Source organism: Pistacia vera, unplaced genomic scaffold (assembly GCF_008641045.1).
Source record: "Pistacia vera cultivar Batoury unplaced genomic scaffold, PisVer_v2 Contig755, whole genome shotgun sequence".
Classification (NCBI taxonomy): domain Eukaryota; kingdom Viridiplantae; phylum Streptophyta; class Magnoliopsida; order Sapindales; family Anacardiaceae; genus Pistacia; species Pistacia vera.
The window spans coordinates 26,296-51,718 of record NW_022196618.1 but is presented as its reverse complement, the minus strand read 5'-3'; the positions used below and the strand labels follow the sequence as shown (position 1 = coordinate 51,718).

Here is a 25,423-nt window from a genome sequence, read left to right as displayed (position 1 = left end):
GCCAAATACATACTTGTTATTGAGACCTTCTCTCCAGTAGGGACTTTTGCGGCCTCAAAATACTGCTCCATATCCTACAAGAAATTTTCTAACTCCTTGGCATTTCTAGCACCCTGAAAAGCCTTTGGTTTGGGTACTCTTATCTTGGCAGTACTTCCCCTATCAAGACTACGAGGGAGAGCATGCTTCAGCAAGGCATTGCCATTCTCTAGGGCCTTCAGTCTTTTGTTAGTCATGTCCACCATTTCCATAAATTGCTTATGGAGAATTTCGAAACTTTGATCAGTCTGATCTAGTCTCTCATTGATGGTCGCAGCCTAGCCATCCTGAATTTCACCTAGCATCTCCTCTAACTGAGTCACTCTTTCCCTTGAAGCATCTATCTTAACTTTTCTTGGCATGAAATAACAATAAGGAAAATATAAGAACGAACCTGGTTACAACCAGGCTCTAATACCACTGTCATAGGGCCTAAACTCGCTTCTAGGCACTACACGGCACAAGCACACCAAGCACTTGTCAACCTTCCTCAAGTTGTGCATATCCCTGTTACAAATTGCAAACACAATACAAGAGAAGCTAATGAGAGTATATTGCACAACATATACGGGAAAACCCAACCTTATATTATATAATTCCAAATACAAGAAAACTCATGCACCCACACATTGTTTCCCACTATTTATAATTTGATCCCAATCATAGATTCAGCACCCAAGTTACAACAATGTATATACACACATATATCCCTTGCCCTCTCTCACTCTCTCTCAAATTTATAACCTGCTTGCCTTTTATACATGTTGGCATAGCAGTTATAGAGGTTACAATAGTAGTTACAACCCTATCTAGCAGTTACATAGCAGTTGACTTACATACAAGTCTATCTAGACAAATACAATCGTCTCATAGCTTTTGTCCAGCAACCATTCAGCCTTGTCTGATCATTCCATCATCTAGTACACAACCACATCACCCCATGCGCATTTCTCTCTGTCTCATACATGTACTCAACCACTTGTTATTTGTCTTGCATGTTTGCACATGTACCAGCTCGTGTGCCTCTGCTTAGCCTGCCCATAGGCGCCCCACACCTTTGTTAATACATGCCTGCGCATGCATGTTCTAGCTTGCAAGTGCCCACACCTGCTAGCCATCTCATCAGTGAGTACTTGGCGTCCCAATGCTTAAGCACCCATACCTGATCTCGTCCATCCTTGTTTAGCATACACCCGTGTGTTGTCTTGGCAAGGTTGTGGCTAAGGATGAAAGCCACATGCCTACCCTTGCCCTTGACATCCTTAAGGGTCTTACAAACCACCCCCAATAGAAGAGCCCAACGTCCTCGTCGGAATGGTGGAAATGTACTCCTGTACAATGTTCTCAAACTGCCACAAATTTATATCTCTTTCCCACGAAACCTCACTTTCTTTCCCCCTTTTCCATTTCACAAAATACTCAATTCGAAAATTCTTCTTATGCTGTCTCATCCTCCAATGATCTAATATCTTCTCAATCCCATCATCAAACTGTTTTCTGATCATGGGAGGAGTTCTCTTAGCTTTGGTCCTTAAAGAGTCCTTTTTGTCCGCATGGAATGGTTTCCAGAAGCTCACATGAAATGTGGGATGTACCTTAATCCGTTCAGGCAGTTTCAACCTATAAGCAACAGCACCTACTTCACTTACAACCTCAAACAGTCCATCATACTTTGGAACTAATGCCCTATACTTTGGAACACGTGAAAACGTTGATGTGGGGAGATTACCATCCTTTATTATTATTATTATTATTATTATTATTATTATTATTTGATATGGTAATTTTTTATATAACATGTTATGTTGGAAAATAAACTTTAATTTTTTTTTTTAAATGATTAAAGGATTTGGAAAGCAAAATTATTCCAAACGCTACAAAGGATATGTTTGTAGTAGTGAAAAGGTTGAGCCCTTTTGTTATTACTTTATTTTATGCAATTTTATCTGAAAAATATGCATACATCTTTTAAAGACTCTTTATTTATGCAAAGAACTCTATTATTGTTAATACTAGCAAAAGATCTCATATATTATCTTCATTTATGTTCTTAATATATTTTATTTTTACTAGCCCTTTTAGATGATGTTAGAAGATGTATGGGTGTAATTGTGTGTGGGATAAGAGGAGAGCATTTGACCATAATTTCGATCGATCATTATGTTGATTGGTTTCATATAGGTCGACTATCATAGTTTCTCACATGCATAAACTCCATAACCAATCTTTTGGCACCATCTCTAAGGTAAGATCTTTCAAAATAAAAATATATTAAAAATACTATTCTAATTTCTAAATACTCTACCAAACACACCCAAAGAGTGTGTTTGGTAAAGTATTTAGAATAGTATTTTTGAAAAAGCTGTGTTAGGTTGGTATTACGAGAACAGGATTTAAAAATGAAAATGTGTTTGGTAAATTTTTGGAAAATACATTATGAAAATATTTAGATTAACTTTTAATCCCCTACATTTATTAATTTAGTTAAACACCTTTTACAATAAAAGTTTTAAAATTAACAAAAGTACACCTCCAACCACCCCTTAAATACTGGCATTTGACCACCACGGCAAGACGGTGGTCGGAAGTCGTTGAAATGGCGCACGACCGGCTGGATCTGGCCGGTAGTGTGCCAATCTGGCATTTTCCAACCAAATCTATGGCCAAAGATTTGGCCATTGATGGTTAGATCTAGCCAAATCTAGCCATTGAAAATGGTCATATCTTGGCCGTCGTTGACAACCAAATTTGGTCGTCAATGACTAGATCTTTAGCCATAAATCTGGCCTTGTCTGGCCAGATCCATGGTGGATTTGGCTGGAAAAGGCCACATTGACGCACACCGGTCACATCTTGCCTGTTGTGCGCCTTTCTGGAAGATTTTGACCACCTTCCGATGGTAGTGGTCGGCTACTAGGAATATGTGGGTGGGTGGGGGTGATTTTGTCAATTTATAAACTTTTATTGTTTGGGGTGTTTAGTTAAATTAACAAACCTATGGGGTTGAGAAAATATAAATATTTTGAGTAGAATAGAATATGATTGAATTTTGAGAATATTGAAACAAATATATATTTTGAATATGATAGGATTGAAAATAGGTTAACAAACGCAACCTCTATATTTACTTTTGTATAAATGTTTTCACTCTTTAATTTACTAACATAAATAATTATATTATACCAATTTGTGATTTTCTTTTTACATCATTTGTATATGAATCAAGATAAGAGGTTTGATTTTTTTATCGGTAATTCACATATTTTTTATTTTTTTTTTTATTTTAAAGAGTATTATCCCACACCTCTCCTAAGGTTTCAATTTAAGTTACTCACACCCTCAGGTGCGTTTGGTTCATGAAATGTTATATTACTGGAAATGTTATATTAATGGAAAGATAGATTACCTTGAAGATTATTGGAAATGTTTAGAGAAATGTGTTTGGTTAGGTTGAAATAAATTGGTGGATATGTTATATTGATAGATTTGATTGGGAGGATAAACTAGTGGGTTTATTATATAGATTACTAAATTACCCTCCTATTTAAATATTAATATAATATAATATTTATTACCACATTTAATCCCCTACATTTGAAATTTTGCTAAAACACCCCACCATATAAAACTTTAATTTGTAACAAAATCACTCTCACCCATCCCAAGCCACTACCGACAGCAAGCTACTACCACCAGTTGCCATCAACAGTCACTGTAGTGGGGCATGACCGGTCAGGTTTGGCCAGTCGTGCATCGGAAAAGCCTTATGATAATTGCGAACGATGGTCGGCGATGGTTGCTGGCAATAATCTTGGGTGGCTCGAGTGGTAGCTGGGCTAGCTATGGTCTTGGGTAATTTGGTTGAAGTCCAAGGGTAGTTATGTCTTAAGAATCCTGAATATGAGGTTAAAATTGTCTATAAATTTATTGTAAATTGTTTAAATAACAAGGATTATTGTCCTAAAATTTTATTAATAAAGGGTAAAATTGTAACAAAATCAAGATTACTAAATAATCTTAAAATATCTAAGAAAATAGAAGTAATTAGATTACCTGATAAATAATTAGTGAAAAACAAGATTAATATGAATGAAATAATTTTGAAAGATTATTATAGTTTTATATTACTTGATAACCAAATGTGGTAATTAAATAATATAAGATGACATTACCTGAGTAATAAAGAATTACCCTTAACCAAGCACGCCCTACAAGTATAAAAAATTGTCATAACCTCCCTTCACATTTGAGGAGTTGTCAAATACCTCCCCTTATTGCCATTAGTTGATAGAATTCTTTATCTGGTGTATTTTTGTCCCATATGAATCGGTTAATATCCAATTCACCCACTTTATTTTGAATATAAAAAACACCTCGGTCGTTAGTGATATGTTAGGCAATGTTCTGAAAACTGGATCGGGAGTCAACCCAACCAAATGGCCAGCTCCCGGTTCAAACGGTTTGACTGGTCCGACCGGTCGATCGGACCGGTGACATCAGCAAAAAAGAAAAAAAGAAAAAAAAATTCAGATTCTCCGTCTAACTAAAGTTTAAAAACCATCAAACCAACCCACCTAGACACCAGCATTATAGAACAAGCAAGCCACCTAGACAGACAACAAGAAATAATTAAATCTACAGATTCTACACATCATAAATCCAAAAGCCAGCCACTAACATGGTTCATAAATCTGTACATAAAGCCATCAATACAATATTATGAATCATGATATGACATAGAAGACAGAGAAAGATAGGAATCTATAGATTGTTACTTCGTCACGACAAACGGCAGCTCACAGATGGCGACAGACGACGACAGATGTGAAGGCTGAAATCTAAGCTGAAGTGACTAATACGGCAGATCAGCAATGGCAAGCAAGAAGTAGGCTTTTAGATGGCGATGATGATGATTGAAGAGTTCACGTTGAAGACTGGAAGTTGAAGAATGAAGAGTTGCAGGTAGCAGACCGGCCACGACAAGGAAGAAGCACTGAAGTAGAGTGGAGCAGACCGAAGACTTGAAGACTGAAGAGTGAAAACGTGAGGCTGAATCGCTGAAGCTTAGCTGAAAGCTTGAAGGAGATTTGACTTCTGAGATCGCGAATGGAGGATAGGAGGAGGAGGACTAGACTGGAGAGTGGAGATCGCGAATGGCAGTAGCAAACCAAGATGAAAAAGTGAAAAACTGAAAAAGGGGCAGACGGCTCAGTAGCTCACAGCTCAAAAGCAAATTGAAATTTGAAAATGTATTAAAAAATAAAAATTTTGGCTTTTGGGGGTTTGGTTTGACACTTTGACAGTTTGACTTTGTGTGTTGTGCGACTGTGGTTTTTACTTTTTTTTTTAATTCTTAATTTTATTTCATGTGATTAAACTGGATTGGGTGTGGATCGAAAATCTTTTTAATACCGGTTGGACCGTCGGTTTGCTACAGTGAGACTGTCCAACCACCGTTTGAAATGGTTTGACTGAAAATCCCAGTTATTTACTCTCTTCAAACCGAAAATGTAAGCGAAACTCGGTCGGACTTGTTTAACCACCTGGTCCGGTCCAGGTTTCAGAACATTGATGTTAGGTTCCATTCAATTTAAAATTAAAAGTCTATTCCACCCCCTCAACTCAAGTCACTTAGCAACTTAACAAAATTCTTAAATCCTTCACTTAATAAATATCCAAATCCACAAAGTCAACCTTGAACTTACAATTATATTATCATAAACATATGATAATTGTGTTTTTAGTTGATTTTTAGATAAAAGAAAACATATGATAATTGTGTTTTTAAATTGATAAAGTAACTAAATAATTAGTGAAAAACAAGATTATTATGAATGAAATAATTTAAACTAACTTTAATGGGTTGGTCTGGTGGTCAAGGAGATTTTCTTCCTTCATTAACTTCTTGGGTTCAAACCACTTTGGACCACCTACTACATATTTGTGGCTTACCTTAGAACATTGGGCTTGTATGGTGTTTAATTGGCCTCGAGGATTAGTTAAGGCGTGCACAAGTTGGCTCGGACACCCTAGTTATAAAAAAAAAAAATAAAAAAAATTGACTAAATAAATAAGAGACGTTGAAATATTGGTTTATCAACTTTAGAAATAATTACATTTTAGTCAAAACATTACAAGTTTTACTTGTTATTAAAACTAGTCATTTGGAAAGAAAAAATAACTAGATAGTTCCCAATAATTATTTAAAACAAATTTTATTGTAATAGAATGTTTTGAAATTTGTATTAGGAGATTAACAAAGGCTAGGTCAAAATAACGGTGTTTTAGTAAAACTAAGTTTTACTGTTAAAAGATAATTTAAATAAAATTATTTTTCAAATGATTTATTAAAATAATGGGAAATAAAAAAAATATTTTTTGAGTTGGTAAGTCATGAAAGGTGTAAAGCTAACTTTTAATTTGAAAATTGGATGAAACTTTAACATATCACTAGTATCAGGGATAGTTTAACATATTTGGAACAAAGTTGATGACTTGGATATTATTTGATCTCAGAGGGGGGGTAAATAAGATGTACTAGATGACAAAATATATCAACTAACGGCTAAAATGTAGGGGTGAACGGTTCCGGGTACCCTGCATTTTTCGAAGGAACCAGAACCGGAAAGTATAGGCTCCCAGAAAAAGGAACCGGAATCGGAATCGCACAATACAGGTTCTTAAATTCAAGAAGCCGGAACCTAAAATGCAGGTTCCGGTTCCTTTCCTGGGTACCCTATAAAAAAACAATCACCCCCTTATTAGTTTAAAAAATGACAAAAATACCTTAAAAGTTTACAAATACACTCCTAACAAATTTTGATTACTCATTCATTTGTGTCCAATGTAACTCATAACCTGTAATCTCTAGGCAACACTTGAATTCAATCAATTTATCACAATTCACATAAATTACTTATGTTTAATGTTTATAATATAATCTTATAATTAATTAAATTTTTAATCATTTAATTAAGTATTGTAATATTGTTTATAATATAATATTATGATTAATTAAGTAATTATACTATAAATTTATAATGTAATGTTATAATTAATAAAATTCTAATCAGTTAATTAAGTATTGTGTAAATTAGTAAATTACTAATGTTTATAATATAATGTCATAATCAATTAAGTAATTATTTAATTATGTAATGTTATAATTAATTATGTGATCATACTATAATGTACTGTTATGATGAATTAAGTAATCATACTATAAATCTATTATTTAATATTGTAATTAATTAAATTTCTAATCATTTAATTAATATACTAATGTTTATAATGTAATGTTCTAAATTCATAACTAATTATGTAATCATTTAACCATGTAATGCTATAATTAATTAAATGATCATGATATAATGTAATATAATAATGTTATAATTTAATTAAGTAATTATTTAACTATAATGTAATGCTTAATTAATTAAATTTCTAATCATTTAATTAAGTAATTATTTATTTATAATGTAATGTTATAATTAATGTTTATGTTATAATGTCATAATCAATTAAATAATCATCTAATTATGTAATATTATAACTAATTATGTAATCATACTATAATGAATTAAGTAATCATACTATAAATCTTTAATATAATATTATAAATTTATAATTAATTTGTTTATAATAAAATGTTATAATTAATTAAGTGATCATTTAATTATAATGTAATGTTACAATTAATTAAGTAATCGTACTATAAATTTATAATGTAATATTATAATTAATTAAATTTCTAATCAATTTAATTAAGTATTGTGCTATTGCTAATGTTTATATAGTAAATTAGTAATTACTAATGTTTACAATATAATGTCATAATCAATTAAGTAATTATTTAATTATGTAATGTTATAATTAATTATGTAATCATACTATACTATAATGCTATAGTGAATTAAGTAATTAAACTATAGATCTTTAATGTAATATTATAATTGTTTAAATTTTTAATCATTTAATTAAGTAATGCAATAATGTAGTAAATTACTAATGTTTATAATGTAATGTTATAAATTTATAACTAATTAAGTAATCATTTAACTATGTAATATTATAATTAATTAATTGATCATAATATAATGTAACGTAATAATGTTATAATTTAATTAAGTAATTATTTAACTATAATGTAATATTTAATTAATTAAATTTCTAATAATTTGTTTATATTGTAATATTATAATTAACGTTTATAATATAATGTCATTATCAATTAAATAATCATCTAATTATGTAATGTTACAATTAATTATGTAATCATACTATAATGAAATGTTACGATGAATTAAGTAATCATACTATAAATCTTTAATATAATATTATAATTAATTTGTTTATAATAGAATGTTGTAATTAATTAAGTAATCATTTAATTATAATGTAATGTTACAATTAATTACGTAATTGTACTATAAATTTATAATGTAATGTTGTAATTAATGAAATTTCTAATCATTTAATTAAGTATTGTGCTAATGTAGTAATGTTTATGTAGTAAATTAGTAATTACTAATATTTATAATACAATGTCATAATCAATTAAGTAATCATTTAATTATGTAATGTTATAATTAATTATGTAATCATACTATAATGTAATGTTATAGTGAATTAAGTAATCATATTATAAATTTTTAATGTAATATTATAATTAATTAAATTTTTAATCATTCAATTAAGTTTGTACTAATATTTATAATGAAATGTTATAATTGATTAAGTAATTGTACTATAAATCTATAATGTAATGCTATAATTAATTAAATTTCTAATTATTTAATTAAGTAATATACTAAATGTTATAACTTATAAGTCAATTAATTAAGTAGTAATTAATTATACTATAAAATAATTAAATAATGTTATAAAATTATAATTAATTAAGTAATTATTTAACTATAATGTAATGTTATAATTGATTAAGTATGATATTTAACTAGTAATTAAATTTATTAATGTTTATCAATTTATTCTATATAATTAATTAATTGCTAATTTACTATAGATATACTTAGAACTTGATGATTGGAGTAAATAACTAAATATATTATTATTTAATCAAATATACTATTTTATTCAAAAATAATTATTTTAATAACATTAAAACACTTTTAATTGGATCATAATTCCAATTATTCACTTACTTAATCAAAACTTTAATATTAATATATTATAATATATTAAAGTTTTTAATATGGTGTAATTTATATGTAATAAGTATAATTGTATATTTATTTAATTAGGTTATTCTAAAAATTTAACTTTTTCTATTTAAAATTTTTTTATATGTAAAATAATAGAAACCCCCCATTATTCTTTATTCATATTTTTATTGCAATCCAGATTCCCAAACAGGTTCCAAATAGGTTCCAAAAATCGGTTTCAAACAAGTTCCAAAAATCGGTTCTTTTTCCAGGTTCCGGTTCCGGTTCCTCCCACATAAGAACTAAAACCAGAATCGTACAGTGTCGGTTTCAATAAAATGGAACCAGAACCTACCCGCATAGTACCGATTCCGAGTAGGTTCCGATTCCAGTTTCGGTTCTACCCCTAGGTTTCGGTTCTACCCGCTACCCGTGCTCACCCCTACTAAAATGGGACTATGAAATAATTTTTCAAATGTTAGGGGAGGTCAAGGTAGTTTTTCATATTTTTGGGGTATGAGCATTTAAACTGAAACCTCAGGGTAGGTGTGGGATAATACTCCTTATTTTAACAAGTTTAACCTTAAATCAAATTACTAAGGACATTATAGGTTCTAAACCCAATTCTATTTTATATTTTTCCTTTTATTTGGTATTTCTTCGAATTTCTAAAACTCATAATTTATCCTTTTAAACTGCTTTAAAAAAAAAAAAAAAAAAAAATTCACTTTTGACTTCTTCATTAGACTTAAACTTTTTAGTTAAATCCAAATACGATTTGTATTTTCCACGTCTTTCTTTTTTCTTTACAATGATACACTAAATATGTTTTGTTAAGAGACCAAACGCTTACCGCAAAGCCAAAAGTTATAGCTGCAATGAGCACAATATGAGATGCTCGTATACAACTTAAATTTGCTAGCTTGTAGAATAAATCAAATCTTTCACAAAATTACAATATGAAATAATAAATGTAAATGTAAATATTTTATAGATTAATATGAAAATAGAGATATGAAAAAGAAAATAATAAAAAAATCTACACATTTTACTTTACGAGTTGAGAGAAATAATAAAGTATATAAAAAAAATTAAAAATAAAATAATAAATAAGTTATTATTTTTTTTTCTTTTCAAAATATAGTTTTTTTAATATCTTTTTTCATTAATGTTTCATACCAATTTGTGAATAATTGTTTATGATAACAATTTTCAAGAATGTTATAAGCAAAATCACATTAAATAAGTTGATAGAGAGTGTGGTGTGAATAATTGGTGTAATTGGCATCGGTACGAGTTCACACCACCACTATTGTATTTCTCAACCATCACTCATCAAAACCCTTAAAATCTTGCTTCTGTTGACCCCATCAATTGCCAACAATCAAGCGATTTGTGAAACGCGTAGCTGCCCCACCCAAGTTAGATTTCGACCAATCCCGACTATCAAAATCCAACCTGCCACCACCAAGAGACTCACTGACATCCCCTCTTCAAAATCCCTAATAGTCTGGACCGAGTTTGCTTTCTGTTTGCCTCCAAATCGGATAGTGTATCATGGGTTGTAAACAAAATATAAACTTTGGCTAGTTAATTGGTATTTTGAAACTTTTTTGGTGGGAAAGTGTCATTAGGGCAAACCTTAGGTGGGAAAAAAGTCGCCTGTTCCATAAATTTTGCATGAAAGTATATATTTCCTCATACCCAAAATATTATTCATTAAAGCTATCATATGTCGATGACAAACTGATCATAAACAGATGATACTTGTTGATGTGTGATTTTAACACTAACGACCTCGCACGTGTAGAGTGTTAAGAGAGTCTTAGAAATTACAGGTAAACTATGATGAGAGGTTGATTAGGGATTACTGTTTTCACAGTTGCATGCAAGAACTTAAAAGTAAATGAGACGATGAGAGTTTTATAGTGGTTCGGAGGCCTAAAACGAATCCTGCATCCACTGTTTTCTTCTGTATGAGTGTTTTTGGTGATTAACCAAGATTACAAGAGGTCGCGAATTATGAACTGGGTTACAAGTGATTGGTATTCTTAGAGAATATTAAGCTAGTCTCTTTTCTATAGTGTGTTTTTGCTAATTGCTTTGTTGAATTCAGAGTGTCTCATCCCGATTTAATGAGAGGGAGCTGTCTATTCATACCCACTGAACTCAAGGTAATGATTACATATCTGCAAGTGGGTTGGTGCTGTGCAAATCCCTCATGGCATCCCATTGGCTGATAACGTAGGAAATTTCCTTAAGTTAAATGGGGCTTGGACAGGTGTGCGAATCAAATTCATTCGCAAACAAAAATTGAGTCGATTGGGTTGTTACCAGCTATATTCTTTCTGTCTTGGGTGACGTGGCAAACTCTAGATGGTACAAAACCTTCATGAATTCTGATTAGTACTCGTTGACATTGAGTTATGTGAGCCCTGGTTTTTTAGGCATAACAATACCAAAGATAAATTTCGAAACAAATTAAAAAGATTTGAGATTAAATTTTCTTTAACTTCTTTAAGGTTACAATTCTGAAAAGCACTGCAATCATCTTAATTAAAATCTTTAAATCCCTTATAGCCTGCTAGAACAAAAAATTAAAAATGACCTCTTTATGAATTCAATGGTAGTAACATTAAACCATGATATCTATCACACCATCAGCAAAAGCAGAGGCCACAAAACCATCAGAATAACAACTGATGATGATCCAAAAATGGCTGCACCAGGTGCTGCTCCCGATGCAGACCCCTCTTTAGCGTCGTCCCGAGACGGTGGACTGTTGTCAGTTGGAGCACCCGGTTCCGGTGGCGATGAGTCCATTGGTGAAGGAGTAGGAGCATCAGAAGGTGACATTTCTTCGGAAGGCGCATCCGAAGGCGATTCGTCATGGACAGGTGCTTCGGCCCCATGCTTTGGTGCCGGAGCCTTTTTCGGAGATCTCATAGGCGCATACGAAGGCGCCGTTGAATTTGAAGAGCCTATTACACTGCTTACTTGCAGTACTGACACATTATAAGGTTGAGAAGCTACTGACTTAATTAAATTGGAGTTGAGAGTGGAGTCCGGAGCAGCCGGACCGAATGCGACATCACCAGAGCTCAAAACTGTGGCGTTTATGAATCCTTGTTTCTGCCCACTGGCTTCGCCGCTGGCCTGGAAAAGTGTGGTGAGTATGGTGGATTTATTGTTTAACCTTTCGAGCTTTTTCGTGTCGTAATAATCGAGAACCACGTGGAGGCTCAAGGTGTTCTTGGCATCGTCCTCTGACAAGCCGGAGAGGTAGGAGACGGCGCCATTGTCGACGGCGAGGACGGTGATAGTCTCGCGCTTGTTGATTTGGTCTGCGAGTTTGGTTTTGGATAAGAGGTCATTGAAGGAGGAGAATTCAGAGTGGTCTTCGAGAATTTTTGTGATGTTGAAAGCATGGGAGGCTGAAATGAAGAGAAAAAAGAGAAGAACAATGGTTGATGTTGAGGAAGAGGAAGCCATGTTTGAGTTTGAAGAATAATGGAGGAGTGAGGGAGGGAGGGAATGAATAATTTTATTTGGAAATGGGTGGATTCAAATGGAGGTGTGATCCGCCAAAGTTGGAGTGCATTTTAGCTTTTTGTTTTGTTTGGTTAAAATTTAGAGAGAAGATGGTGGTGTTTACTGGCCTAATGCTAGGCAAATTTTTTAGGGTTTCATTTGGTTATAATGGTAAGGTTCACAAATTATATAAGTTGACTTCATATAATTAGTTTATATCATTTAATTTTCTTCTTCTGTATTTTAAATATCATATAATATAATAAAGTGAGAAAGTCCATCAACACTAAGCAATGTTATGAAAACCGGATCGGTCCTTGACTTGATCAAGGGCTCGATACTTGGGTTGACGGGTTCGACCAATCAGACCGATCGGTCGAACAAGTGACGTCAGCAAAAAACACACCCCAATAAAATTACAAATTAGTTTCTAAATTTTCAAATATTGCAAAAACACCCATAAAACTCAATGAGTCCCTAAAGTTTTAAAATCTTACAAAAACACCCCTAAAAATTACAATTATTCCCCACAGGTTTGAAATATAGTAAAAAAAAACCCCAACAATCTTAACCGGACCGGAGAGGATGCTGGTTCTTGATCAAACCAATCGGATTGGTCGGTTTGGTCTGGTTTTTAGAACACTGACACTAAGTGGTATTATTGACCTAATATCACAAGTTAATGAATGCATATGAAGTAATTATTGCATTTAATCACTCCAATCATAATAATCTAAACCTAAATTTGAGATATGGATGATGTGGTACCAAGTAGTATTCTAGATTCTTTTTTTTTTTTTTTTTTTTTTTAATTAATTTCCTCAAATGTGAATATCTACAAAATATTATTTTTGTGACAATAATTTTATGTATATAATGTTAGGATTCCAAATGACAATGTGACTTTTATATGTTGATATTACGCATATTAAATTAATTATATAAAAGTAATATATTCATCCCATCGTCCTATAATTTAATAATAATAATATTACCAAGAATCTCAATTTTGAAAGCGTAGTATTTATTTATATTTTATGATAAATTCAAACCTATCTCATTTAATTTTATAATTTTATCACCATTAAAATGCATGCTCTCTTATTTGTCCTGTATACAACGTGTACGTGATTCATGAGAGGCTTTTCCTTCTATTTAGAGTGCATATAATATTATATACATTTTTTTTTAGATAATCGAGGGTGTTCAAATCAGTTTATGTACACTTCAACTAATCCCTTAAGACCTTAGAATTACCTGTCGGGTAAGAGCTTTAGTGGCTAGCTCTATTAGTAGTCGAGGAGAAACTCAAACTCAGGACCTCTTAAGTAATACAGCCAAGAGTCTCTATCAAACCACTCAGTCACCGACAGATAGTTATATTATACACTTTATCATGCTGAAACTTGGATTGAACCTCCACTTGAAGCTATCAAAATTTCTTCTCAACTCTCATTTTTCAATTTTTAAACTCAAATTTATGTAATTCTCATATTAATTATGATTTATAAACTAAAGAAATTGAGGGTATTGATCAATAAAAAAAATGGGTACATAATTCTCTTAATAAATTATTATGATACATAGATACCAGTGCTTGTGATTAATAAACAAATAAAAAATTAGTAAAACACTTCAAAATAAATTTATGAACTTAAATATAAAGAATCGAGATCGGTTACTCCTTATTAGAAAAAGATTTACAAGCAATTTGGGAACAAATAATAAAGAAACTATATATTATACATGCATTATAGGACTTCTATAAAACCCTAATTCTCTCCCACCAATTATAATAAACGATTTTTATAAATTGAATCTTATAGCTTGTGTTAATTTTCACTAGTCTTCTTTCATCCACAATGGAATTGTAATTTGTAATACAATTATACGAAAACTTAATTGTATTAACTTGTTAAGTCATTAAAAACTTCCAAACTTATATATATACACGAACCTCGACCATAACCCGAACATATCTCACCTTTCTCCGGCTTTTCAACCAACCCAACAGCAGCACCTATAGAATTCACTGCAGTTATTGCAATTGATTCCATGGTACTAGGGACAACTCCAAACCCATAGCCCGAGCCCAAACTCGAGCGATAACTCGAACCAGTGTCACTACCACTTTTGTTTGTAGCCATTGTATGGTATCATTGGTATGTTATGAAATGAGATTAAGTGATTGAATCTGAATTTATAGGGAAGGCTTAGCCCTTTTTTAATATTCTATAGTTAGGTATATACTTTTAGAAAGATGAAGTTATGAAATTATGGATATAGATTTTGTTTGACCCGTTTGGGCAAAAGGGACCATGGCTTGCCCCCCATTAAATTTGTTTATTTATAGATGTTTTCATTTTTTAAATATTAGTTACCCTAATCTTTACAAAATTATTATTCAAATATAGAATTTGCGTTCTGCTTTTTTATTCCCATTTCACCCTTAATATTTTAAGAAATCACAAAACTTCCCCTAAATCCTAATGTCGTTTTCTTAAAGTTGATGTTTGAGGGTTTAAAGACGATATCACCCTTAATTAGATAATTTATTTAATAAAATTATGATACTTAGTTTGATTTAACTGATCATTTCAAGTATAGTATACTTACACTTGATGATAACCTAGCATGACTTATCAAAATTTGTTTCAAAAAGAAAAATTTCTGATAAATTTTATAAAAACATTTTTTTGTTTTTACTAATAAAATCACTGTCATTTTTTCATATTTTCCCATATATGATATAACATGCTCACTTTAACTTTTTTTAAAAATAAAATACAATATTTGGATAAATTATGTTACTAGATTTTTCTTTTTTTAAATTAAATTACTTTCTAAATTATGTTAGAAATTAAATATCAAAACTTCTTTAAGCTGACAAATAAATTAAATAATTATATTTTATCAAAACTAAGATATAAATAATATTAATTTTAAAAAAGGAATAGTAAATGTATATAAGAGTTATTTTAATTTTCTAAAAATAAGAAATGAAAAAAAAAAAAAAATTTAAGCCGTGGAAGTACTGGCCTTCACTAGCGATCCAGCACTAGAGTGGTTTTCCGTAGCTGCTAGAATAAGAGGGTAAAAGTGGAAAGAAATTGAACAAATGATCTTACTACTAATCCATAAAAACAAAGTAATTATTTCTTGTCTTAAATCAACTTAATTTATCTTGCTCTCTATACACTTCACATTCTATTCTCAAAGTCAAGACAGAAAAGAAAGCTTGTGTACATAGCTTTAATTTCCTCAAATATGAAAAGGCGAAAACTGTTCATTTTTTTTTTATATATAGTCAAACCTCTTACCTCTAGGTGTTCAAAAGCGGTTAACAAAACCGTGAACCGCTTCTAACCAAACCGGATTTTCGGTTCGGAAAATGATTCCCCCGAACCGAAACCAAACCGTTTTAGGGAAAACGGTTTTGAATCGGTTTTCCCTTTTTTTTTATAAAACTTTTTGTATTTTTGTCCCTAAATAAATTGAAATAGACAAGAATTGAACTAAGAAAAAAATTTGGGTTGGGATTTTTAGATTGAGAATTGGGATTTATTTTAGTTTAGGTTATTATTTATTTATTTAATAATTATATATATTTATATATATTATATTATATATACTCTAGATAATTAGATATATATTTAATTTTATATAGGGAAAAAAAAAACCGCTTAGAACCCCGGTTTGGCATCGGGACACGGTCTAGGTGTCAGGTCTAAGTTTGCCCCGATCCGACCAACCGACAAGTCGGTTTTTTGAATTTTTCGAACCGTAACCGAACCGTTTTTTTGGTTAACCGGTTTTTCGGTTCGGTTAGCGGTTCGGTTCGGTTTTTGCATTTTTTTGAACACCCCTACTTACCTCAATAGAAAAATATTATATAAATTTAATATAATGACTAAATTTTTTTTTTTTTTTGGTAACGTGGTGTCAAGGGCTCGGGCTAACTTCCTCGCACCTCAATTAATTTCTGGGTCCATTGTATACCTTACAAACCTAAAAGACTAAATAAACCATAATATTATTGTAGTAGATAACTCAAAGATTTGAACTTAAGAACTTAAGGAAGGAAGCACACATTCTTCATTGTTAGGCCAACTCCTTGGGGTTTATATAATGACTACTTTTGTCCTCAATTTCTTTATATAATCTAAATGTGTAAATAAAAAAAAAAAAATTTGCACTTTCATAAGAGGCTAACAGTTGGTAAGTGTATTGATTGAACTAAATAATTGGTGGGATATCATGAGAATTCTAGAGTGATGTAAACTTGTTGGGAACAATTCACTTCTTACAGGGACCTGTTAACCGAAGCTTAAGCTTATATGTCCTATTAATGGAATTAGAATCCTCTATTGATTTAAGTAGATTATCAGGTCTAATCTCTAATCTCAAATCAACAAATAATATTATAAATAAAATAGTTTTATGAATAAAGGTTATTAAAACTTAAATATTTAATAATTTTTTTCTCAAACTTGTAATTATATATATATAATCATTTAGATGTCATTTTTAGGAAAAAAAAAAAAAAGAAAAAAAAGAAAGAAAGAAAAGGCATAATATCAAGCCTAAAGTTAGGGGAGGATTTACCCCTATTTTCATTGTTCCATTAAATTATTAATTTATGCCTTCTTGTCAACTATTCCATTTGGGTTTTGTTGTTTAATTCAACTGATCAAGGGCAAAATGTGTTAATCAGATTTCGGAAATTTTAACAAAACAATAAGAATAAAAGATCAATTATTATTTGAAAAATACTTGAAGGGGAATTTTTTAAATTTATACATTTATTAGGTTTCGAAATATGAAATGCTTTTCATATTAAAGTAAATTTACGCTTCGGTAGTTTAATTATTTAACATATATCAGCGAAGGGATAAAGTTAAAACTCCAATAATTTAATTGTTTATCTAAAAAGTCTGACTTAAATCTTAATGAATGATTTTTTTTTTTTTTTTTTTTGCAGTGTTTTAAATCCCAACCTAGGGTGAGACCTGACAAACCGAGTTGGAGTCTCGAGTTGACCGGTTTGACCAACGAGTCAAACTGGTGTCCAAAGGTTTGAAATCCACACCGGTTTGAAAACTAACAAAAATACCTTTGAAAATTGTGTAAGTCCCTATAGGTTTGAAATCTTATAAAAACACCCCAAACACCACTGTTGATGTTTTCAAATAGGGTCTATTTCTAGCAATGACAACACTCCCCATCACTACTGAAAACACTCTCTTCAACCTCTTGACCAAAACCCATCTCACCTTTCCCCCGTTTGCCTCCCCAATTGTCGACAATAGCGGGCTTTTTCCGAAAACATAGTTTTGTGATTTTCGGTCAATTCACTCACCAGGAATCACCGTTGCCGCCACCAATGCACTCACTGGACATTTCTCTTCAAAAGTCCTAATATTTAGGCATGGCAATGGGGCGGGGCGAGACGGGGATCTCATTCACCGTACCCATCCCCACCCCCACCCTATCCCCGTTACGGGGATAACAAGAATTCCCCTTCCCCGCCCCAAAGGAGAATGTTGGAGGCCCATCACTCCTTCGTTAATTTTACATAAACATAAATTAATTTGAGCATTACCAAACACAATAGTTAATTCTCGTCCACATGACAAACACTTAAATTAATCATTTAAACATAGTTAATTTTACATAAATATGGGTATATATATAATTTTAATTTTATATATTATATATTATATATTATATCCAGGGTGGGGCAAGGCGGGTCGGGGCAGGGTAGGGGGAAGGCATCACCCACCCCCGCCCCATCCCCGAGGATGGGGATTAAAACGCCCCCCACCCCCGCCCCATATGGGACGAGTCCTCGGAATTCTGGGGAATATTGCCATGCCTACTAACATTCCAGCTTCAATTATTCACAGATTAATGTCCTAATTTCTAGGGTTTTCAATGAATAGAAAAATTTGTAATTAGACTTGGTGAAGGCTCCAGGTCCCAGTTAAACCGATTTGACCAACCGAGTTGGGTTAGGTTTTAAAACACTGTTTTTTTGAATAATTTTAAATACTATAAGGTAGGGGTGTTGAGACGAGCTCGAGCTCGAGTGGCTTAAGTGCCCATTCGAGGTGAGCCCAAGCCACCCAATATTGGCTTGAGAGGCCTGCGAGCCTCCACGAGCTCAAAAGGGCATAGATGCAAGGTTTTCAATTATGAGGGGGATATACATCATTTACCATTTTACATATAAACTATTTCAATTCAAGAAACCTTAACTTCTTATTCTTTATCTGCCTGCCACTTCTCCTTCTCTATTCTTCTTCCCTTTCTTTTTTCTTCTGCTTCTCTCTTTTTCTCCTTTTTCTCTATCTCTCCTCTTCGAGCCGGCTTACAAACTCCTTCTCTTTTCTTCTTCTTTTTCCTTCTTCTTTCTTCTCCTTCTCTTTCTCTCTAGTCTCTCCCTTCAAGCCGACTTTATTTTTGATTATATGAATGTTGATTGTTTTATCTTGATTTGTTTTTCATTATATTGAAGTTGTGAACAACTCAGGTTAAATGGTTGGAGTTTTGTGATTTGTGAATGTGTAGAATTAGTACTAGAGCTCGAACTTGAATAAGGCTAGACTGGTAAACAAGTCGAGGGTCGAGCTCGTATTTTTATAACGAATCGAGCTCAAGCCCGACAGTGTTCGGCTCGACTCAATTTGTTTGCACCCTTACTAGCCTGACAACATTTGACTCGGCTTAATTTGTTTGCACCCCTACTATAAGGGGCTCCTTGCATCAAAAAATTTCAAACCTTTTAAGCATCTTCAATAATAGAAAAACTTTTTGACAAATCACAATTATGCTATACCCCAAGCTTGTATAACATTATTCTTTAGTATTGCACACATATATCTTCAAAATAATGATATAATTCAGAATGTAAAACTTGGAATATCGGTGTAATTTAACATCAAATAAAAATGGTTGGATTTTAAGTTTATAAAGTCGGTTAAGCAAAGCCATCGTAAACAATAATATTATGATGATAGGTGATCCCAAGGTTTGAACCCAAAGGCCAAAGCTTAAGAAAAAGAGCAAACCTCCTTGACTGGTAGCACTGTTTTAAAAACCAACTTGTTGTAAGACCCGTCAAAGTAACCAGGTCGCGGGTCAACCGGTCCAATCAGTTGGACCGGTGAGATGAAATTGAAAGAATTTTTTGAGTCTATTTAATTGTGTTTTCTAGAATTTAAAAATGCAAATGGAGTAATGGACGTATAGCAAAATGGGCTTTTATTACAACTCATGGAGCCTTTATGTTTTGTTGGAAAATGAAGGCCCAATCCCAATTACACCTACACTTTCTATCATTTTAAATTATCAGATGATACGTGTACACTCATAATTGTTGGCATGTGAGAGGTAGGACAGACACTGCTTAACTCCAGCCATGTGTGGGTGAGGGCATCTATGAATACTCTAGAAAATCTCCAACACAACTCAAAAGATCTGTGATTGTGATGGAGACGAACAAAAAGAGAAGAGAGCAAGTGCAGAAGCAGAAGGTTGAGGAAGTTAAAAGAGATGTGTAGAAGAAGAACGATTTTGATACAAAAACAATGGGTGTTGGAGCAATGGTAAAGGAGCTGATTCGTGAATCCATAATTACTCAACATGATGATGACCGAGATGAGCAAACTCAACATCTTGCTGATGGATTGAGTGTCTACTCTACTGTCTAAGAGCGAAACGAAGCCGACGTTGTGCCATAGTCACGATTTCGTTAACGAATTCCAGGTCTTCAATTTCGATGAAGAAGATTGGATTTCGATGGAGGAAGTAAGTTGAAGAAGATAAGGAAGTAAGTGTAAACTTTACACTTTAGAGAAGATGAAAATGGAAGCTGCGGTTTGGAGATGAAAATGGAAGTTGCGACGACTGAAATGGCCTATGACAAATGAAACCGATGCAAGGAAATTAAGATTAGGTTTTTTTTAGGGCTCAATTAATGGACCAGAATAAGTTTTGGGCCGGTCGGACCGGACGGTAATGTAACACCGGTCCGATAATGTAACACCGGTCCAAAGCGACTCTTTTAATATTAACAGGTTTGATAATAATCCGGACCGGAGTGGAGTCCGGGTCTCAGTTAGACCGGTTGAACCGTCCGGTCCGGTTCGGGTTTTAAAACAGAGACCGTAGGCCAACCCGTTAGGGTTATCACCTAATATATTAGTCTTTTCTAATCTTTTAGGTAAACTGACAAACCACCTTGACCTCCTTTGAGAATATATAGTATTATTTTTTTAGTAAAATAGTAAAAACTAAAAAAGAATTTAATTGCAATTAATTTATAAAATAAGATAAAATTGACTAAATGATTGAATATACCAATCATATCTTCTGAAATAACAGTTTATGAAGAGAAAAATAAAAAAATTAGAAAGCAGTATAGATAATAGTGTTAACCTTTCTGATTAGCCAACATTACTCAAAGTTCCATGGAAAACAAAAGGTAAAAAGTAACCAACAAAATAAAGAAAAAAGAAAAGAAACTACAAGAATTTGGATAAATGAGAGAAAAGAACACTACTTTGTTTCATAGGCAAGGAAAAAATAAGCCTTTTTAACGTTTGGTTGTTACATTTATAAACTTACATGCTGAACTACACAAATATAAAAATCATGTACAAATATTAGATGTCATTTGGTGATTCGGCATCCAGTTGGAAATTTCTATTTAAACCAAACCTACAACTTCATACAAACCTATAACACAAAGAAATAACACTGTGCTACTAATGCATCTTCGTATACTGTTCCTTTTTCTTTCCTTTTTAGTTTTGTTTAATGTTTAATTGTTTGATCTAGGTCGATTTGAGCACCGGTTGGAAATGGTATTATACCTGAAAACGATAGGTTAGAATCTATAATTCATAACCCAAAGGTAGGAGACGCAAAGTTCGTTAAAGATTAACCTGAGCGTTTTCTGTTTTATATTTTTGAAGTTCATCTTGGGCACATATGAGCCTAAATATAACAACCAAAACCAATATCGTAAATGTTAGCATTTGAAACCGTCAATCGTTTGCGTGTACGTATGTTCGTACACGTAGGTGAAACAAAATTTTACCTCCATTGCAACTCGGTTATTTCATGAAGCAACTCCTTCTCCCTCTCATGAGATGCTTCCAGCTGCAATATAACAAAATCAATCTTTACTCACATTCAAGATCAATAAAAACTCATTGAGAATATTGACACCAAATCTCAATTTGAAAAAATTGAATATACATCAATGATAAGGATAGATAGAAATCCAAGAAGATGAGGATTTTTAAGCCAAAGAATCTCATAATCATCGCCATAAACTTATAACTTAAACGTACTCCTATGTTAAAAATGGAATTAGTTTATCTAGCAGCACTCATCTCATTGCAAACTAAACAAGCATCAAGATAACCAACAGGTTTTGACTAGCTTAGATTTTCCAACTCTATCATTAATTTAGAGATCTAGAGATTATGTCAAGGTGACACGAGTATAGCACGATACAAACACTATAGTTACACTCGGGATACAACACATTTCTCATGTTATGTCTTACTCATGTTCAAATTTCATATGCTTAAGCATGATACTCATTAGCACAACTATTTAGTAAAATCTATACTATAAAATTTGTAATCAATTAGTACTTCACTGTATTTGATTTTTTATTTCATACATGTGTACTTAAAACCCATATCTATCTCCTTGTAAATATGAAATCTCGGTTCTAGAATTACCGTTCTTTTTCTAGGGCTCACAATAATAACAGTTTATACACCACACAAGATGGAAGAATAAAAAAAAAAAGAGTCAACAAAACCTAAAAGTATATATACCAAGCAAGAAGGAAGAGAAGTGAGTCAACAAAACCTAAAGAAGTATAATTACATACCAAAGATCTTTCTCCTGAAGCCATATTTGTTGATGTTCCGCTTCCATCAACTGCACGATTAGCTGGGTAACAGAAAACAAGATGATATCACCTCACTTGAACAAAATGAGCAGATCTAATTTACATGAATTTTTTGTACCTGTTGAGTCTCCAACTGAGATTTGCTTCATTAGACCAAGAATACTCTCCTGTTGAGAATGACACAAAAAAAGGAAATAAAAGAAACATCAGTAACAATAAGAATGCACAAAAAGATGAAACATATATGGCTAACCCATACCCTTTGAAGAAGATTTGTCTGCAGTACAGAATTCAACAGCGGGAAAAGAGAATTGCCAGAAAGACTTGGTTGCATAACATCTGATGGTGTAGATAAAGTAGTTAAAGCAGGATGTTGAGTAAGCACCTACATAAGCAGTAAAATTCTATAAGACACTCAATATAATAAAGGTATAGATACATTATATTTGAGGCATATCATGAAAGGAATACTACACATTCAATGGCATGTGGTTATGAGATAATCCAACAATCAACATATATTCACATGCTATTATAATTAAACAACCACACTCCATTGGATATTAGACTTGAGACAATAAGGTGAGAAGTGTAGCATTACCTCCATAACACTGAATATTATTTAGCAGTAAATAACCTATACTTAGTTTGCTTCTTGCACATACAGCTAGTCTCAATTTGAATATAAATTCTAAAATAGCAAAATATTCCCTAGATAATAATATATTACCACACATATATAGGTTGATTGCCACTCTATTGGTGAATTAATTGACGAGGAAGCAAATTGTCACACCTTATTGGAAGACTAAAGATCAACTGATAGATATTTTCACCAAACATCTAGCTTGTACTTCTTTTACTATATTATTGAGCTCAATGGACCTGTTATATTTTATTATTAGAACTATTTTTTTATCTGATAGGGTTTCTAGTAGGAACTCACTCTCAAAGTGATAGGAATTGGGCTAGACAGTGGACCTTTGATAGGAATTGGGTTAGAAAGTGGTCATTTTGTGGGCTTGGATAGAACTTTCATTGGAAAACCGACTTGCCAAGGGAGGGTATCCAACTCCTTATAAACCAAATACCCACCATTTTTCCCTCTCAATGTGAGATCTTAACATTCTAACATGCTAGTGGAATCCTAACATTCTACCACGCTAGTGGGACATGCTTCGAGACCCAACGCCCTCGTTGGTCTTCTTTCCAGAGACCGCCCACCCTCATCGGCTACCCCACCCTCGTCGGCCTTACTTCCCTTCCTTTTGGTCTTACTTCGCTTACAAGCCTTATAAGCCTATCAGCAACTCTCCTTCTCGACCCCTTGGGAGGCCTATTGGGCCCTACTGCATGGGTTAGAAAGGTGGGGTTTGCTCTGATACCATTTGGTAGGAACCCACTCCCAAATTTATAGGGATTGGGCTGGACATTGAGCCTTTGATAAGAATTAGGTAGGGTAATGGGCCGTTTGTGGTCTTAGGTATAACTCTCCTTGGAAAACCAGCTTGCCAAAGGAGAGTGTCAAACTCCTTATAAACCACATGCCCACCCATTTTCACTCTCAATGTGGAATCCTAACAGTTTCTAATATATATATATATATATATATATAGTAAAGAGAATCAGTCAAGAACAAGCCAACTTCTCCATTTTCTTTTAATTTCTTCTCTTCATCCGTTGTTTTTCCTCTTTATTTTATTTAATATTTCACTATATCAAATAATAAATTAATTGTTATGAGACGTTATAGAGTTATTAATTACCTAAACTTAACCAAATTAAAAAGGAAAACAAAATAATAGCTTTGATAGAGAAGAAGTTTTCTTGCACAAATGTGGTTATCAACTGCTTTGGGCTAAGGCTTACAGAGAAGATAACTTCCAAAGGGCCATACCAAGATTTTGCTCTCCCCTTTTAGCAAAAGGTATTGTGCTTTTGATAAAGAGAAGAGAGTCAAGACCTTATAGAAGTGTGTGGTGCTGATGCTAACTTAGATGATTTAGCATGAAAGAAATAATGAGATGTTTGAATATGTTAAAAGTTTGAAGATACCAATGTGTATTATAGGTCACAGTGCCTTATTTCGCACTCTAATGGGCTTCAATTTTAGGAGTTTCAAGACTCTTGTTTCTTCTCTACTAACTTTAATCGGAACACGGACATTACTTTGCCTATACAAATGCTATATTTTATTTGTCTTTTCACACAACCTATACAAAGTTTTTGGACCTCTTTTTTGTATATACTTCACCTCCTCCTTATGGGGTGATTCAACACCTTAGAGGATATCCGATCCACTTTTGTAGTTCTCTTATTTTATAAATATGGTTTGTTTTTCTTTTTTTTTTTCTCTTTCCTTGTCAAAAAGATTTAGCTAAAAACTAAAGTCTACAATCTATTGAAGAGTCTTTTAAAAATCCATTAAGTGGACAAGCTATAAGTTCTTCGGCACAAATGTGCAGACCTCAGTACCTACCTGCAAACTGTGACTCTTTTGCAATGTAGGAGATGGTGCCACCTGAAAAGAGAAGATGAATTCATGTCCAAACTAAACAAGAGAAGGAACATCAGGATCAAAATCTTAAGTACCTTTTCCAAGTACACATTCTCAGATGTAACCTTAAAGCGTCCCTTTTGCTGAATAACTGGTGGTTTTGCTTTCTCATCAAGTTCATCATTGTTTGCTGCCATAGTGATAATTAAAATGAATAGGAAAGCAGACTTTGGATTCAAATATTGAGACCATATTAATCAT

The 25,423-nt window shown here is 32.6% G+C and overlaps 1 protein-coding gene across 2 annotated transcripts; it reads right to left on the bottom strand.

Annotated features, from left to right (window-relative positions):
* Positions 1 to 21,299: 21,299 nt before the first annotated feature.
* LOC116115894 lies at positions 21,300 to 25,368 on the bottom strand. Of its 2 annotated transcripts, XM_031402023.1 has the most exons (8): positions 25,258 to 25,368; positions 25,145 to 25,186; positions 22,925 to 23,050; positions 22,784 to 22,832; positions 22,645 to 22,706; positions 21,835 to 21,896; positions 21,680 to 21,731; positions 21,300 to 21,607 (listed from the first exon to the last, which is right to left on the bottom strand). In XM_031402023.1, the coding sequence occupies exons 1-8, from the start codon at positions 25,357 to 25,359 to the stop codon at positions 21,602 to 21,604; spliced, it is 501 nt and encodes a 166-aa protein (XP_031257883.1). In that variant the 5' UTR covers positions 25,360 to 25,368; the 3' UTR covers positions 21,300 to 21,601. The 2 variants fall into 2 exon arrangements, with proteins under 2 accessions (XP_031257883.1, XP_031257882.1); XM_031402022.1 differs by having other exon boundaries at positions 21,300 to 21,731.
* Between the last annotated feature and the right edge of the window lie 55 nt (positions 25,369 to 25,423).

Excerpts from the sequence above, each read along its gene's own strand:
- LOC116115894 (XM_031402022.1), bottom strand. The coding sequence starts at position 25,359 with ATGGCAGCAAACAATGATGAACTTGATGAGAAAGCAAAACCACCAGTT. Across the intron at positions 21,897-22,644 it reads CTTCAGGAGAAAGATCTTTG|CTGGAAGCATCTCATGAGAG; the intron begins GTATGTAATTAT and ends GTTATATTGCAG. Across the intron at positions 21,732-21,834 it reads ATAACCGAGTTGCAATGGAG|GCTCATATGTGCCCAAGATG; the intron begins GTAAAATTTTGT and ends TGTTATATTTAG.